Genomic DNA, 15,438 nt, shown 5'->3' with positions numbered 1-15,438 from the left:
GCCTCTCCTGAGTGCTACAAATGCTCCTCAGATGCACACAGCAGAATGATCCCCATTCCTGGTTTTACTTGGCTTTTGCCCTCCGGGGTTCTGAACTTTCTTCCTGTCTCATTAGCAGACAAAATTTTTTTTTCCCGTAGTTTAAAACTGTCATAATAGTGTGTGTTCTCTCTTAAGAGGGTTGGTCAGAGCTATACGTTTCATTATTGTGACAGATATGGCAGGGTTCTCCAGAGTCTCTTCCCCCAGGAGGTCCTGGGCTAGCCCTCTGTGTGTGTGTGTGTGTGTGTGGAGGGGGGCGTGTCTGCAGCACGGGGACCCCGGTCTCCCCGGCGGCCTGGCCGGCTTGGCCCTGCCAGGAAGGCACTGTCTCTCCTGTTATTGGAACTTGGCTTCTTGGTTTATTGGTGCACGCTGCGGTCACATGTGTTCACACGCTCAGCAGTCTCACACCCTGTGCCACGCAGGCTGCAGGGGCAGAGAGGCCTGGCTGTGGGCCAGGGTCCGGCTCAGCCCCAGCCTGCTGGGGGCAGTGCTGCTGGGCACCAGCCGGTCCTGCGCCTGGGGCTCGTGCTCCAGATGGAGCCCATCAGGAGCCAGCACTGAGCATGTCTGTTCTGCAGCCCCTGGAGGGAGCTGGGCTCAAGCACCTGCTCAGCCACAGGTGACTGGAGCGCTCCTACAGCGGGGTGCTGAGGAGCGGGCGGCAGTCCCCACCACTGCAGCCTCGGCCTGGCAGGTGTGAGGGACAGGGAGGGGCAGCTCTGCCTGCAAGTGAACCCAGTGAGTTCACCCGCAGCTGCACCACAGGCGCTCAGCCAAGGGCGACTGTCGGCATGTCCCGGTGCATTTTTTGTGAGTTTTTCATGTGTCTTTACTTCCCCTCCAGTCAGGTGCTTTTCAAGAGGTGGGGCTGCAGAGCTCAGGTGTGGAGCCGGCCTAGGGCTCCCGTTGGCAGCTCCAGGGCCTGTGCGCAGGCCGTCCTAAGGGTTCTTGGCGGGCAGGGAGGTAAGAAACCTCCTTCAGATGTGGGGTGTATGTGGAGCATTTTGGGGAGCTGACCAGGACAGAGTGAGGGTGGCCAGCGGTGAGCCTCCGTTCAGTCACCCGTGGAAACAGAACATCCACACCTGCAACTGGAGAAGGCCAGACCTGAGACTGAGCCGCAGGGCAGGGCAGCAAGGGTGTCCTGTGTCCAGTCTGGACCAGGGAAGCCTGGCAGAGGACTGGGCAGGCAAGAAGCGCCCAGGGAGCCGCGAGTGCGGGCGCCGCTGCCGCTCCCCTGCTCTGTTGTCCCGCAGTGTTTCCGGGGCTCCCTTCCCTCAGGGGTGCTCTGTTCCCTCCTGGGTGGGGCAGACGGGTCCGGGAGTGAGCACGAGAGAGTCTGACACTGGCTTTGCTGAGTTTCACTGGAAACTCAGGTCCTTCCACTGCAGTGAGTGCGGTGGACTCGCTGAGCGGAGGTCGGAGGTCTGCGTGCTCAGTGAGCACTGGCGGAGGGCGGTGCTCTGACGTCACGGGGAGGCCGTCCTGTTACAGGAGTGCCACTGGCTCCTCCCGCTGGAGTCCCAGCTCGCTCTGCTCACCGCACAACAGGCCACTGAATCCGCGAGGTGAGATGCTGAGGCAAGGCATACTTTATTCAGAGGGCCGGGTGACCAAGAAGATGGCAGACTAACGTCTCAAAGTGACCGGGGTCTGGATGCCAGGTTCTTTTATGCATCAGAGACAGGTGGGAGGTGAGGAAACAAAGTAAAAAGGCCATTAATCTTGCGAACATTTACTAGGATGGCAAGCCTCCAGCAGGGGGTTATGTCGTTTTTGTCCTTTGTGCCATCTACAGGTAGACAGGGTTCTGAACAAAGGCACTTTAATTTAACAGTCAGGGAGAGGGGCACGATTCTCTGAGGCAGGCCACTATGTGTGATTATAATAACAAGAGCAACGAAAAGCAAGTCCAAGAAACAGTTTCAGCATGGAGTCAGAAGGGACTTCTCCGTGCAACCCTGCCTTTGTGGGGATCCTGTCCTGTTCTGCTGCCTCGGGTCACTGCACCACCCCACACCCCTCCCTGAAGCCCCCACGGGGTTTTGTGGGCCAAGGCAGCTGGGGGCTCAGCCTGGAGGGGTGGGGACTGGCCTCTGGTCTCTGGGGTGACAGGAGTGTCAGCGTTGGCCCCCCATGACCATGCAGACCACAGCCGTCTCTCACTGACCTCCTAGAGCTGGGGTGCCGTGTGGGGCTGTTCCCGTCATCTCTAGACTGTGTACAAGGCTCTGGCTCCTGAGTAAGCTACAGAGACCCTTCTCTCTGAACAGTCCTGCAGGGGCCCCGTGTCTGCTTTGTTGGTGAGGGACGCGCCCTGCGGGTGAGCAGAGCAGGGTCTGTGTGTCCTGATGGCCTGTGTGTGACCCTGAGGCCAGGCAGGAGCCGGGTGCTGGCCCCACGACGGCAGCTTTCTGGGACCTTGAAGGGCAGCACCAGCCTCCGAGATTAACTGCGTGCATGTCCAGTTGACTCCGCACAGCCGTGTCCTTTCTGTGTGGGTGCATCAGACATCCTTTCCCAGAAGGGTCTGAAAAGCTGGTTCTGACCTATAGGTCGATTCTATAACTTGCTGAGGGGTTAGGTCACAATGTTCAGCATAACAGCGTGGCCGGGCGCTGGAGGAGGGGAGTCAGTGAGAACAGCTGGGCGGGAGGCGCGGAGGCGGAAATGCCAGCCCGGCCTGTTCTGAGTGGGAGAATGGGGCCTTGTGCCTCCAGCTCAGAGCCAGGCTTTCAGAGCTCGAGACTGAGTTGGGCTCATTGTTTAGAACTTGGAAAACTTATTAAAAACAGCATTGAGAATGGAACGTAAGCCTTCTGGAAATGATGGCTGAGCAGAGACTTGTTTATTCTTCTTCCCTCCCTGAAACTCACTGAAATGGACAAAAAGAATGAAAACTGGGTAACAGGATTTTATCTCCAGTGAATCAGGGATAAGCGAAGTCGGAGAATGGTGTCGGCCAGACAGGGAGGAGGAGAAAGAGAGAGCCTCAAGCAGCGTGCAGTTTCCCCACTGGAGCACTTGGGAGGGACCGTTGATGACATTTACTTGGCAGAAAGGGGTCTGTGGTCTGGGTGGGCCTTGGGGTAAACCAGATGTAGGTGGGTGTCTGGTGAGAGATGAGCTGAAGGAGGAAGGCCCAGGTGTTCCAAGTGCACTTTCTACAAGAGCCAGATTCTTATGGGGTGAGGTGGGGGAGGGAAGGGAGATGGCCCTCCCCGGGGACATGCTGGCAGGGCCTTGGGCCTCATCCCCCTTATGGTGGGGCTGAGAAGAGGCCTCCTGGTGAGTCACCTTGCAGGTGGGCAGGCGGTCACCTCAGAGGAGCTTTGGCAGGAGGGCCTTGAGATGCCCGTGGAGCCAGCTTCCAGCCCGTCCCCTCGCAGCACTGCAGAGGCCGGGGACCCTGTCCTCAGAGACCAGGAGACTCTTGCTGGGACCAGAGGAAGAAACATCTGGTTGTGTTTGTGGTGCTGCTGCGCGCAGTGCGCCAACCTGCGCAGAGCCAAGCCGAGCCGCGCGGGGCGTCCTGGGAACCCAGACGGCCTTACTGGGTGCAGGTGCAACGCTGTCTTCAGTTGGAGTTGGGTTTCTGTCACTTGGAACCAAAAAATGTCCTAGGAGCAGAAACTCATTTCCAGAGTGGAGCCTGTAAAGAAATTTGGTGATCAAACTTTCAGGAGCAGCACAGCTGGCAGGGGCTCCCCATGTCTGGCCTGTCCCTGTCCTCATTTACAGACAAACAGTGACCAGGGGCCAGAGTGGGAGCCTTGTGCAGATACCGGGAGGAGGAGGGGAGGGAACTGAGCACTTGGGAGAAGAAGTGGGGGCGGGGGGCTAGCAGAGCCGAGAAGGGAGGACAGGGCCATGGCAGCCACGAGCGCCCACGAGCCACGCAGATACAGGGCGGCCACGGCACAGAGGCCGCAGCCCCGGGACAGCTGCTCTGGTCGGAGGGAATGGCCGCACAGAGACAGCAGAGGGGGCGGGGAGCTGTGGTTGGTGCTGGAGTCTGGAGAAAAGGCCATCCAGGGAGGGCAGGAGATGCCCTGGGTTGGAGGGCTGCTTTGCACATTGAGAGTCGAGTTTGGGAAGAACTGGGTGTGAAGTGAACAGCACGGCCCAGGCCATAGTACCTAGACAGAGCCCTCTGCTCCAGAGGCGGGGCCGTGGGCGGTGGTGGGCAGGGCCTGGGGGTGCCCTTGGGAGGAGGGTCCTGGAGTTGGAGTGTCTGCAACAATGGTACTCTGCAAGGGATCTTTGTCTCTTCTCCCCATCTTTCTTACTCTGTGTCGTTATATCAACATGGACTTAGGGACATTAACTTTATACTTTGCGTTAAACAATTTAGTATGGCTTTCTTATTTTTTCTCAAAATGTTGCAGCTTTGGTCACCGGGAGCTCTTTTATTTGACACTGCTGTCCCTTTGACAGGCCCCTTCACTGTGGGGCTGCGTTTTTGTCTTAAGTCTTCCTAACCTTCTGACTCTGCAGGACTTTCCCTCCAGGGTCATCGTGTCTGTTTGCTTTCTGCAGTCTCCGAAGATTCTGGGCATGAGTGTGGGAGCTGCTCTGCCTGTTGCTGCTGTTAGGCCCTCTCGTGTGTTTGTGTGAACTGACCTGTGTACACACGCACGTATGTGCAGATCTTCACATTACAGTAAAGGCGGGCGCAGGACTCCACCTCCAGTCCATCACCTCGTAGGTTGTTCTGGGTGCCTCCCTCACTGGTTCCTGACTGTCCACTGCTGCTGCTCCCCACTCCTTCAGATGTCTCCCTGAAGTGGGAGGCATGTGAACGGAAAGGTGTGAAAGCAATGGCGTGGAACCCAGAGAGGTTTTGTAAACCAAGACACGTGCGATGGCAGCCCACCGCGCTGGTGACTCCAGGTCAGGCTTCTGTCTCTCACCCCCGGGAGCCACACCCATGCACCACTGGGGACGGTGAGCAGGTCTGGGTGGCCACAGCAGGCTCCTGCGCTGAGGCTGGGCTGCGGGCCCCCGGTGGCAGGGCTCCCCCGCGCCCGCAGCCCCCGTGTGCAGCCACTCGGGTGGGCACGCCAGTGTCCTAGGGTGCTTTTAGTTAGCATTTCCCAGTGACGAAAGAGGTGGCGCACAATTCTCTCTGCCTTTACTGGATTTTTTTTTTTTTTTTTTACTGGATATTTTTTTAAGTGTGTTTTCAAGTCTTTTGTCTTTTATTCTGTTGAGTATTTGTTTTTTCTTATTTATTTCTAGGACCCTTATATGAGTTGTGGAAATAGTCCTTTGTTAGGTCAGATAGGTACACATGCATATGTAATACATTATACATATTCTGTGCAGCAAATATCTCCCACCCAGGGTTTGTGTTTTTACATGTAATAGAAAAAAAATGTTTATTTTTTAAAATTTTGTTGAATTATAGCTCATTTACAATGTTGTATTAATTTCTGATGTACAATGCAGTGATTCAGTATACATATATATGTTCTTTTTCCTGTTCTTCCCCATTATGGTTTATCACAGGATCTTGAATTCAGTTCCCTGTGCTATACAGTAGTTTATCCATCCTATATATAATTTATATCCACTAATCTCAAATTCCCTATCCTTCCCTCCCCCACACCTTGCTTTGCCAACACAAGTTTGTTCTCTTTGTCTGTGAGTCTGTTTCTGTTTCACAGACAAGGTCATTTGTGTTGTAGTTTATATTTCACGTAAAAGTGATATCACATGGGATTTGTCATTTTCTGAGTTCCTTCCCTTAGTGTGACATCTCCAGGTCCATCCATGTTGGTGCAAGTGGCATTATTGCACTGTTTTTTATGCCTGAGTAATATCCATGATGGTAAAGATTTATAAACAGAGGTTCTTAATGTTGTAGTCCAATTTTTAATGCTTCTTTTGTGGTGAGTGGTTTTGTGTCTGATTAAGTGTACCTACTCCAAGACCACAAAAATTTTCTTCCACATTTTCTCTAAAAGTCTTATTGTTTCACTTTGTCTGTTTTTGGCTGGGGGGGTCTTCATTGCCATGCCCAGGCTTCTCTAGTTGCAGCATGCGTGCTCAGTTGCCCCGAGGTGTGTGCGGTCTTAGTTCCCTGACCAGGCATGGAACTCGTGTCCCCTGTGCTGGAAGGCGGATTCTCAACCACTGGACCACCAGGGAAGTCACCTTATTGTTTTGTCTTTAATGTTTGGAGCAGTGGTTTACCTCGAATTGAGTTTGATGTATCAGATGAGGTAGGGGTCGAGCTTCATTGTTTCCCATGTGTAAACCGTGCCAGTGCAGGACCATTTCAGAACAGCCCCTCGGTTGTAAATCTGGGCCCTGTGTGTGCATAGACCACCCTCAAGTGCTGCCCAACCTCTCACCATGGATACCCACCTGGAAGCACCAGTGGGTGGTGCTGACCCTGTTCAAAGGCAAGGGCCCTGCTCTCAGAGGGGCAGGCAGCTCACCCAGAGCCAGCTGGCAAGGGGTCTGAATGCCCTCCCTAGGGGCCAGACCCTGGCTGGGTTCAGGGTCGGGCGCTCCATCCACACCAGCGACCTGGGCCATGGAAAGGGCTGGGCTGGCCGTTCCTGGTGCCCCAAACCCCGAGGCATAGCAGCGTGGCTTCTTCTGTCTTGTAGGACGACGCCTTCCTGACTGATGCTGGAGGGCGTCCTGATGACCGGCTGACGGCCGTCCCCCTGGGTCCTGAAGGAGAGGCTGCCATGTCCCAGGCACAGGACTACGAGTGCGAGAGCCAGCATGCCGGCCTGCTGGAGTCCCGGGTGTCCGGGTCCAGCACGAGGTGAGGCGCCTGACCTGTGGGACCAGCAGGGCCAGAGCCTCTTGCTCAGCTCGGCAGCAGGCACGTGGGGCTGGCCCACTCCCTGTCCCTCGGCCACTGCACTGCAGGCCAGGGAGGGCTTCTCCGTGGGCAGTGGATACCCTGCCAGCCCTCGCTGGGCCCTGCCCCTTGGGCCTTCCCTGGACATCCATGCCGAGGCAGGCAGCCGCAGATGGTCACTTTCGTTTGTGTGATTTATGGCATAACGGGAGTAATTCCACAAGTTGCCCAAAGAAGAAGAGTGCAGTGTATATCCTTACCCGGATTCACGCTCTGGCGGCTGTGTGGTCACTGCTCCCCCCAGCCTGCTCTGGGCCACCGGCGGGATGGGGCCCGTCTCCCAGCACAGGGGGGCACCATGCGGCTTGAGGCTCCAGTCTCCTGCGCCGCTGTTTGCCTTTGGCCCCTGGTTCCCTGCCTCCTTCTTGGCATTTGTGGCCCCTCCAGCACCACTCACCCTGCGGCTGCTGCATATCCCCTGGAACATTTCCACTTCCTGTCTCTGCCTTTTGTGACATCAACATCTTTTCAGTGGACAGACTGGCCCCTTGGTTTGGTCTGTCTGAGGGTTTCTGAGTGGACTGTGTCCCTCTGCAGGGTCCCGGCCACCTGCCACCCCTGCTCTCGGGACAGTGGCTGTTTTTCCTGCCCCTGCACTCCTCACCAGCTTTGGGGCTCCCACCCTTTCTGGGCCTTCCTGGGGTGAGTGTGGAGCCGGCCAGCCTCCTAGCCATGGCACCCGGCCTACTCCGGGCGGCCAGTGCCCAGCGTCTTGCATTCACTTGAACCTCTTCTTGTGGAATCACGAGTTCTGTTGTTTTACGTGGTTTGTCGTTTATTCCGCACTTTGGATCCTATTGCAGGGCCCCGTGTCACAGGGCACATGTTTACTCACACTTGCCCCCCTTTCTCCTGGTAGATTGCCTGGGACACACTTGGCACCCATTAGGCTCTTCTGGAAGTGAGTCTTTGAACAGGTCACTGTCTGAAGTGAAAGTCTGCAGGACTTGGAGAACAGAGGGGCGGTTGTCCACGCAGCACCCTGGGCGCTGGGGAGAGGCCGCAGCCGGTCATACCCAGAAACCGCCGTCATCTTGAGTCTTCTCCCACTTCATGCCAGACACTGTCGCCAGATGAATCTCCCTCAGACTCGACAGCCTCCACAGTGTGACTGGGCCGCGGTGGTCAGCCCGTCACCCGCAGGCTCTGACCCTTCTCAGCCACGTGCCCTGTGACTGAGCGTCCTGTGCCCTGCTGCTCCCGCTGACCAGGGTTCAGGGTCTGCACAGGGCCTGCCTTCCCTCCCAGCCATGGGGTCTGCTGCGACCAACCTTGCTCCCGACCCTGACCAGACTCCGGGTTCCAGCATATTCTCTGCCCCCTGGGTCCCTGGGGGTCTTCATAAAAAGTGCTGTGGGGGGCACCCAGAACATTCTGAGAAAACGGGGTCCTGCCCACATGCACACAGTAGTGTGCTGAAAAGGAACCAGCTTCTTTTCTTTTTTTTTCTTTATTCAGAGAGAATTACCACCAGTAAATTCATTTGAAAGTGTATTTAGAGCTATAAAAGGAGTTGTTACTGCTTCCCCGGGGCTCACAGTGTTCAGTCCAGTACTTTCTGAGCATCTCTGCTGGGCCAGGCCTTCCTTGGGCACCTCTGCCCTTTGTCCCGGCTGATCCCATGCCGCAGCTCGAGGGGCACGCAGGCCATCAGCTGAGGGTGACCGCAGAATTGAGAGCTTCCCTCTTCACAGGAGCGAGGTCTCCAGGCCCTTCTGTCCCTGTGAGGACTGCCCTCGGGCAGTGCCTTCTGGCTGCCAAGGGTGGGGGCAGGTGTGTCCTCAGGCTGAGAGTAGACGGTGCCCGCTGAGCTGTGTTGGGGGGGATCTCCATCCTGGGGGGGCAGGGGGCACAATGCTTCCCAGTTTAGAACTTTGCTCTGTCCTCTGCGGAGAATGGCCAGCCAGCAGGCAAGAGAGGAAGAGTCGGGCCTCGCCCCCGCCCCCGCTGGGCGGGGTGATGGCAGTGGAGGTTGGGCCCGGGAGGGGCCTCCGGGGACACGGGTAACAGTGGGCACACGTGAGGCCCCCTGCCCACCTTCCGCAGGCACTGGCCTTGCAGGGTCACTAGAGATCAGACGCCACGCAAGGCTTGCGGGGTGCAGAGATGCTGCAACCTCTCATGACCCTGTCCCTCTAGCCGTCCGATCCCATGATGCCTCCCCAGCTCTGCCCCACCTTCTGCAGGATGGCGGGTTAGGCGATAGTCCCACGCTTGCAAGCACAGAGCCCCAGCGTCCTCCCCCACCGGGTTGCCTAGTGTGACCGTGCTGCAGGGGTTGCGGTTCAGACGTGGCCGAGCCCCGAGGTGGCTCCCTCCTGCGTCCCTCCTCCAGCCCTCAGCATCCTCAGGGCTCTCCCTCTCTATTGCTCCCTTACCTCCTGCCCCCTCTTGGCTCCACATCTTCCAGCTTCTGTACCCTGCCCACTTGGCCAGCCTGCCCCTTGGCTCTGAGAGCTTCCAGAAGACACTGTGCATCCAAAAGAGGCCCCCAAGCCTGCAGGGCTGCTGCAGGGCGTGTGTGTGTGTGTGTGTGTGTGTGTGTGTGGTGGGGGCTCATCGCCCTGCAGGGTTGTGCCTTCTCTCTTCCCCTCCCTGAGTACATCTGGCCTCAAAGGGCGGGATGAGGTTCTCAGAGGGAGTTGTCAGCACTGTCCCCTCAGTCCTCTGGTAAAGCCCACCTGTGCTCCTGCCTGGAAAACTGGGCTTGCAGCAGAGGGTAAGGAGCGGGGTGCTCCCCTTCTCTGCAGGTCCTGGAAGCTTCTGACCATCCCAGTGCTGGTGAGGACCAGGCCCATCACAGAAGTGATATTTAAGGGATTGTTACTTGTGTAGAAACTTGGAAGCAGAGTGAAATATGCTCCCTACCTGTCAGCTAGAGCACACTGGGATGTCAAACACATTGGCATTCACATTGCTTTATTCTGAATATTTTTTTTTTTTGAATAGTTTTAATTTACACTTTTTTTTTTTAAGGATCTTAGCTGGATGACAGGCTTGTCCTTGGGGTGGGGTGTGCTTGGGGGCTTCTGGGGGGAACCAGCTCTGCTTTTGACTGGGGCAACGCAGCGATGTTGGCGTCCCCTCCCAGTGCAGGTGATGGGTGGCGCTGGCAGCCAGTGGTGGCTGCTACTAAGAGCAGCCAGGCATCCGGGAGGGACATGGTGCCATCTGGGAGGACAGTGAGCAGTGCCCGTGGCCCAGCCCCCTGCGGATGGGGAGCCAGAACCCAGGGCGTCCCTGATGTGGGGCTGGGCCGAAGACCCCGCCGCCCAGGGCTGGGCTCTGATGAGCGTTTAGAAAATCGGGAGTGGATGGAATTTAGGTAAGCTTTGGTTTTACTCTTATATGTGAAGAGATTTCTTGCTTTTGAGGCTGGCAGACACGAGGAAGGTCTGGTGCTGGATATGCCAGCCCGCGGACGTGCGGCCCAGAGCAGGTGGCCTGACGGGCGGGATCCTTGGTCTTGGGGTGGGTGGGGTTCCCCAGCCCCGCCTGACGCTGCCCCCTCCCCCAGGCTGGAGTGGGTGGAGATCATCGAGCCGCGCACACGCGAGCGCATGTACGCCAACCTGGTCACCGGCGAGTGCGTGTGGGACCCGCCTGCCGGCGTTCGCATCAAGCGGACCAGCGAGAACCAGTGGTGGGAGCTCTTCGACCCCAACACGTCACGCTTCTACTACTACAACGCCAGCACCCAGCGCACTGTGTGGCACCGGCCGCAGGACTGTGACATCATCCCACTGGCCAAGCTGCAGACCCTGAAGCAGAACACGGAGTCGCCGCGCGCCTCGGCAGAGAACAGCCCCGGGCGGGGCAGCAGCGTCAGCCGCGATGGCAGCACCAGCTCGTCCCTGGAGCCCGAGCTGGACACCGGCGACAGGGCGCAGGAGTTGGTGGGCCGCGCCAGCCGGCAGGCTGCACCAGGGGTGGTGAAGGACGAGAGTGGCAGGTGAGGCGGGCCCCTGCACCCTGCCGCCTCTGGGGTATCTGCGCACTCCCCTGTGCCCACCTGGGCGGAGCTGGCCGAGGCCTGCCGGGCCCTGCCGGGGCTGGAGTTTCTCTGGCTAATCGTGAAATTGTTTGGTTCTCTCCACTGTGGGAAGTGCTCCCGTGATGGGGGCACCCCAGAGCTGGCCCCCAGAGCTCCTGTGATGGAGGGGTGCCCTCCCTAGGCCCGCCGGCCTGTTCTCTGGATGCAGATCCATGGGGGTCCCTCGGCTGGCCCCACCTGACTCCAGGCCTCCCTGCCCGAGCTTAACTGACCTCACCAGCACCGAGGGAGGGAGGTGAGGGCATCACCCCTGTTTTGCAAAGGAAGGACTGAGGCTGTCGGTGGTGGGGCAGAGCACTGTCCTGGGAGCCCCCAGGGTGTTGGCTTGTCCAGCAGCCACTGTGGCTGTTTTCCCTCCTGGTCTTGCAGACAGTGAGGCCGTGGACACCTGGGCTCCCGCCTCCTGCTGGCCTCACATCTGGATGTTACCCCCCGCTGCTTATGCACCCCCCCCCCCTCAAGTGCCCATGTGGCAGACCCTGAACCCCAGGGAGCTGTTCCCCAGGGCTGGCACTCAAGGGTCCCAGTCCAGAAGAAATGGCTGGAGGGCATGTGACCTGGATAAACCCAGACAGGCTGGAAGTTACCAGAAAGAAGCCAGGGAGGAGCAGGAGTGGGACATGGTCCTTGGAGACCAGGTAGGCTGGGTTTCGCCTGGTGACAGTGGAAGTCACAAAGTAATCAAAAGCCGACTTAGGCTGTGGGTCTGTTTGCTCCTGGGAGGGTGACATGCCAGGCTGGGAGTGCAGCACCTGTGCTGAGGGTGTGCGAGAGCCTGGCACACACAGGGCAGGGCTGTGGGCAGGGGCCTGGGCACGCGGGCTGGAGCGGCCTGAGAGGCTGCTGGGAGTCGTCCTCATGAAGCAGAGCCTGGGATGGTCCCCAAGGAAAAAGCAAGCGAGTGAGGTTTAAAGATAGCCCTGCATCCCTCTGATGTTCTGGTGAGCTCAGACCGGTGCCGCTGCCTGTCCAGCAGACGTGACAGCCTCTGGGCCCAGGTCCCCCACGGCGGCATTGCTGGTGGTGATTGCTGGCTCTTCCCTGCAGGCCAGTGAGGGACTGGACTCTTCTTAGGTTCTGTTGGCAGACGTCCTGGGGGCAGGGTTGTCCTCTTCCCAGAGGTGTCCGGTATGGTGACTTGGATCATGGTGTTGCCTTTGGATCGGCCTCCCATGAGGAGCTTAGTTGGAGGAGGATTAGAATTGTGTTTAAACTGTGGGGCAGGTTGGGGGACTAGCCACCTTGCTTGTGTCATCTTCTCCCATTCATGAAGGTAGTACATTTTATATGTTTTTCCACAAAGAACTTGCACTTTTTAAAGATTTTTAGATACCATATAAAGTCATATTATGCGATCATTACTGGTATTCAGGTACTACTTTTTAAAAATTAATTTTATTAATTTTATTTATTTTTGACATTGCTGCTCGGGCTTTTTCTCTCGTTCTGGTGAGCGGGGACTACTGTCTGGTTGTGGTGCGCAGGCTTTTCATTGCACGACTTCTCTTGTGGGCACAGGCTCTGGAGCGCGTGGGCTTTGGTAGTCATGGGTACGGGCTCAGTAGTTGCACTTCCTGGCTCTAGAGCACAGGCTCAGTAGTTATGGCACAAGGGCTTTGTTGCCTCGCAGTACGTGGGATCTTCTCGGGCCAGGGATCGAACCCATGTTTCCTGTGTTAGCAGGCAGATTCTTTAGCGCTGAGCCACCAAGGAAGGCCCCAGATGTTATATTTATACGTCAGTTGTTTTTACACTTGTTGAGCTCTCATTACAGTCGAGCGCACTGTCTCCAGAGTTGCCTGTGACTCCGCCAGCTGTCCCAAGCTGGCCGGTTTTCCCCGAGGAGACGGGGCCGGGGAGGCAGGCAGGCCCACTGGCCCTGTGATACTGTGTGTCGGGCTGGGATGTCCCTTTCTCTTATTAGGCTTCTCAGCATGAATGGATGGGGAATCCTATCCAGTATGTTTCTGTGTCTTGTGGGTTGAATTTGCCCCGTCCCGTTCTCAGCATCTGTGAATGTGACCTTCTGGAGACACAGGGCTGTTGTGAACACTGTTGGTTAAGTTGAGATGGGCCCTCCTGCAGTGGGCAGGGCCCTGATCCCTCAGGACTGTTGTCTTTGTGAGAATATGGAGACGCACAAGACGACACCCTGCCGGCCAAGGCAGACAATTTCTCTTCTCTGTTAGCTCTAGGGTTCTCTGGGTGTTTGTTGGGTCAGATCTGTTAATTGTATCAGTTGAGTTCTTTACTAAGTTTTGATCTGCCGAGACACCTGGGTTCCGGGAGGTGAAGTCCCCCCAGGGGGTGGGAGTGGTCTGTCCTTTCTTCCTGTCTCGCGCTGCTGCTGTCCTGCCTGGAAGCTGTGGGTCGGCTGCAGGGAGGTTTGCAGTCGGTGTTCCCAGCATGCTTCCCTGTGTCATATCGCTAATGCTTTCTGCCTTGACTTGTGCTTTGGAACCAGGGTCAGCCACTTCCCCGTGGTTCGTATTTTTCCCTGAACAGCCGGCCTTCTCGCGTGTGTTAGATGTGTTCCTCCTCAGGGACTCCTAAGGGCTGGTCACTTTCATCCCTTCTAGCACTTGGCCTTGGTGTGGTGGGGTGGTTGTGGGGCGCTTCCTGGGGACCCCTGGTTCAGTGGAGGATGTGCTGTCACCGCGGCTCCTCCAGGCCAGGCCCTTCCCACCCCTTCCTCCTGTGCGTTCCCATGTGCTCCACACGTGCGTTGCCACCCAGCATGTTCCTGGGTGCTCCCCCAGAACGCTGCACTCACCCCGCGGCCTGGGGAAGCCTGCACCCCCACTCTGCACCTGGGGCCCGCGGGGGGCCTCGGGCTGAGCAGGCAGAGCCTCGGGTGCGCGGTGGCTGCTTCTGTAGACTTGCTCCTGTTCAGTGTGTGGGTGGCCTTGCCCTACAGACCCCCCTCGTGCCTGCTGATGGGTCCCTGGAGCCCTTGATTTTGATGCAAGCAAGTTTACTGTAATTTTCACCTTGTTTGTTTTCAGTGTTTTGTTTAAAAAGTTCTTTCCTGGCCTTGGTCCAAAGGTATTTGCTTACGTGTCTTGTGTCAACTGTGGTTTCTTGCACGTTGTAGCCTGCATCCGCCCACACCACGTGCGGCCCTGTACCCCGGTCACGCTGTCCGTGTGCTCTCTCAGGGGCCATTGCCTCTCAAGCCTCAGTGCTGGGAAACAATCCTGTCTCCCTTTGTATTTACAGCCATCTTAGCTAGTTGTGGGCTTTCCTTCTACCATTCAAGGCCTGGAGTTCAAAATCCTCAGAAAACCCAGGTGGCTTTGCATGCTTAATAGACTATAGTTCAGTGTGAACGTAATGTTTGTTTGCACTGAGACGCCAGAACATTCATGTGACTGGCTTTATTGCACTGGTCTGGAACTAGTATTGTAGCTCATAAAGCGTGTCTCCTGTGTGGGAATGGGGATCTTGCTTCTTGTTCCAATTTCTGAGGCCCGCAAAGGAGATGCTAAAGCAGCTTGATACTGCTTGTGACTCAGACATCCATTGTCATCAAAATGACTGTTGCAGTCTCAGTGTCTCATATAAGCACCGTTTGCCTTATAATTTTAGGTTGAATTCATTGAGAAACATTGTCAAATCTAAAAACCCCTCACATTCAATGTTTGATGATAGTAGTTGAGTAGAATCTTTTCTCAAACAGAAAATTTCCACCTAGGCTGTGAGTTTTAAAAAAATTGCAGCAAAGCTTTCTGTTTTCAAGCTTTTAAACTGCTGTGTAGTGGGTCAAGTTGGGATACTTCCCTTCTGTTTCTGACACAGACCTGTGGGACCAGTGACGGCTGAATCCAGGAGGGCGGAGGCTGCTGGTGGCCTGGGCGGCTGCTGAGCACCGGCCTGCTGCCGGGGCCCGCTGCACCCCGGCGGCGCCAGCCCGCGCCCTGTGCTGGTCCCCAGCGCATGTTTTAGGCACAGGCCATTGTGACACATCTCAGCTGCACTCGGGCTGGACTGAATTAGGTGTTTCCTCAGTTTCTTTGGTAGTAGTTTCACCTGTAGTCGTTCCGCAGAGATGACTCGTGAAGGCCAGTTGCCCAGTCCTGTCAAGCTCAGCTGTGACTCCTTAGTTCAGTGACAGCGTGGAGTAGCGCCAGGAGCCCTGGCACCCCCCAGGCCCCGCTGCCGAGCGGCTCTCACTGTCTGTGCCTCGAGGCTGCTGGTCGAGCAGGCTTGCTTCCTTTGGACACACGCCCTCAGCTGCTGTTGTCGGTACAGGTTAATGCTTGTTGCCTGTGAACAGCGTGGCTGCTCTCCCTGCCGGGCTCACAGATGAGCCGCTGGGAAGCACGTGTGGTGTGAAGGCCCCTTCCGTTTTCATTGAAGTAATTCTGCTGCGATGGGATTCCCGTCTTGGGCTCTGATCGCTGTGCACCTTGCAACACTCCAGCAGGGCCGTGTGTCTGCCTGGCCCAGCGGCACA

General features: G+C 56.9%; 1 protein-coding gene across 5 annotated transcripts in view; it reads left to right on the top strand.

Annotated features, from left to right (window-relative positions):
* ARHGAP39 (Rho GTPase activating protein 39) overlaps positions 1–15,438 on the top strand; it is a 55,233-nt gene that overhangs the window by 12,277 nt on the left and 27,518 nt on the right. For 4 of the 5 annotated variants that reach the window (XM_043484248.1, XM_043484249.1, XM_043484247.1 and 1 more), the window contains exons 2-3: positions 6,666–6,829; positions 10,446–10,880. In XM_043484248.1, coding sequence (XP_043340183.1) covers positions 6,666–6,829; positions 10,446–10,880 — 599 coding nt within the window. Of the gene's footprint in view, positions 1–1,490; positions 1,614–6,665; positions 6,830–10,445; positions 10,881–15,438 lie in introns of those variants that run through there. The other variant, XM_043484250.1, reaches the window with a different exon arrangement.

This window comes from Cervus canadensis, chromosome 12 (genome assembly GCF_019320065.1).
Source record: "Cervus canadensis isolate Bull #8, Minnesota chromosome 12, ASM1932006v1, whole genome shotgun sequence".
Taxonomy (NCBI): Eukaryota; Metazoa; Chordata; class Mammalia; order Artiodactyla; family Cervidae; genus Cervus; species Cervus canadensis.
This window is presented reverse-complemented; position numbering and strand designations above follow the sequence as displayed.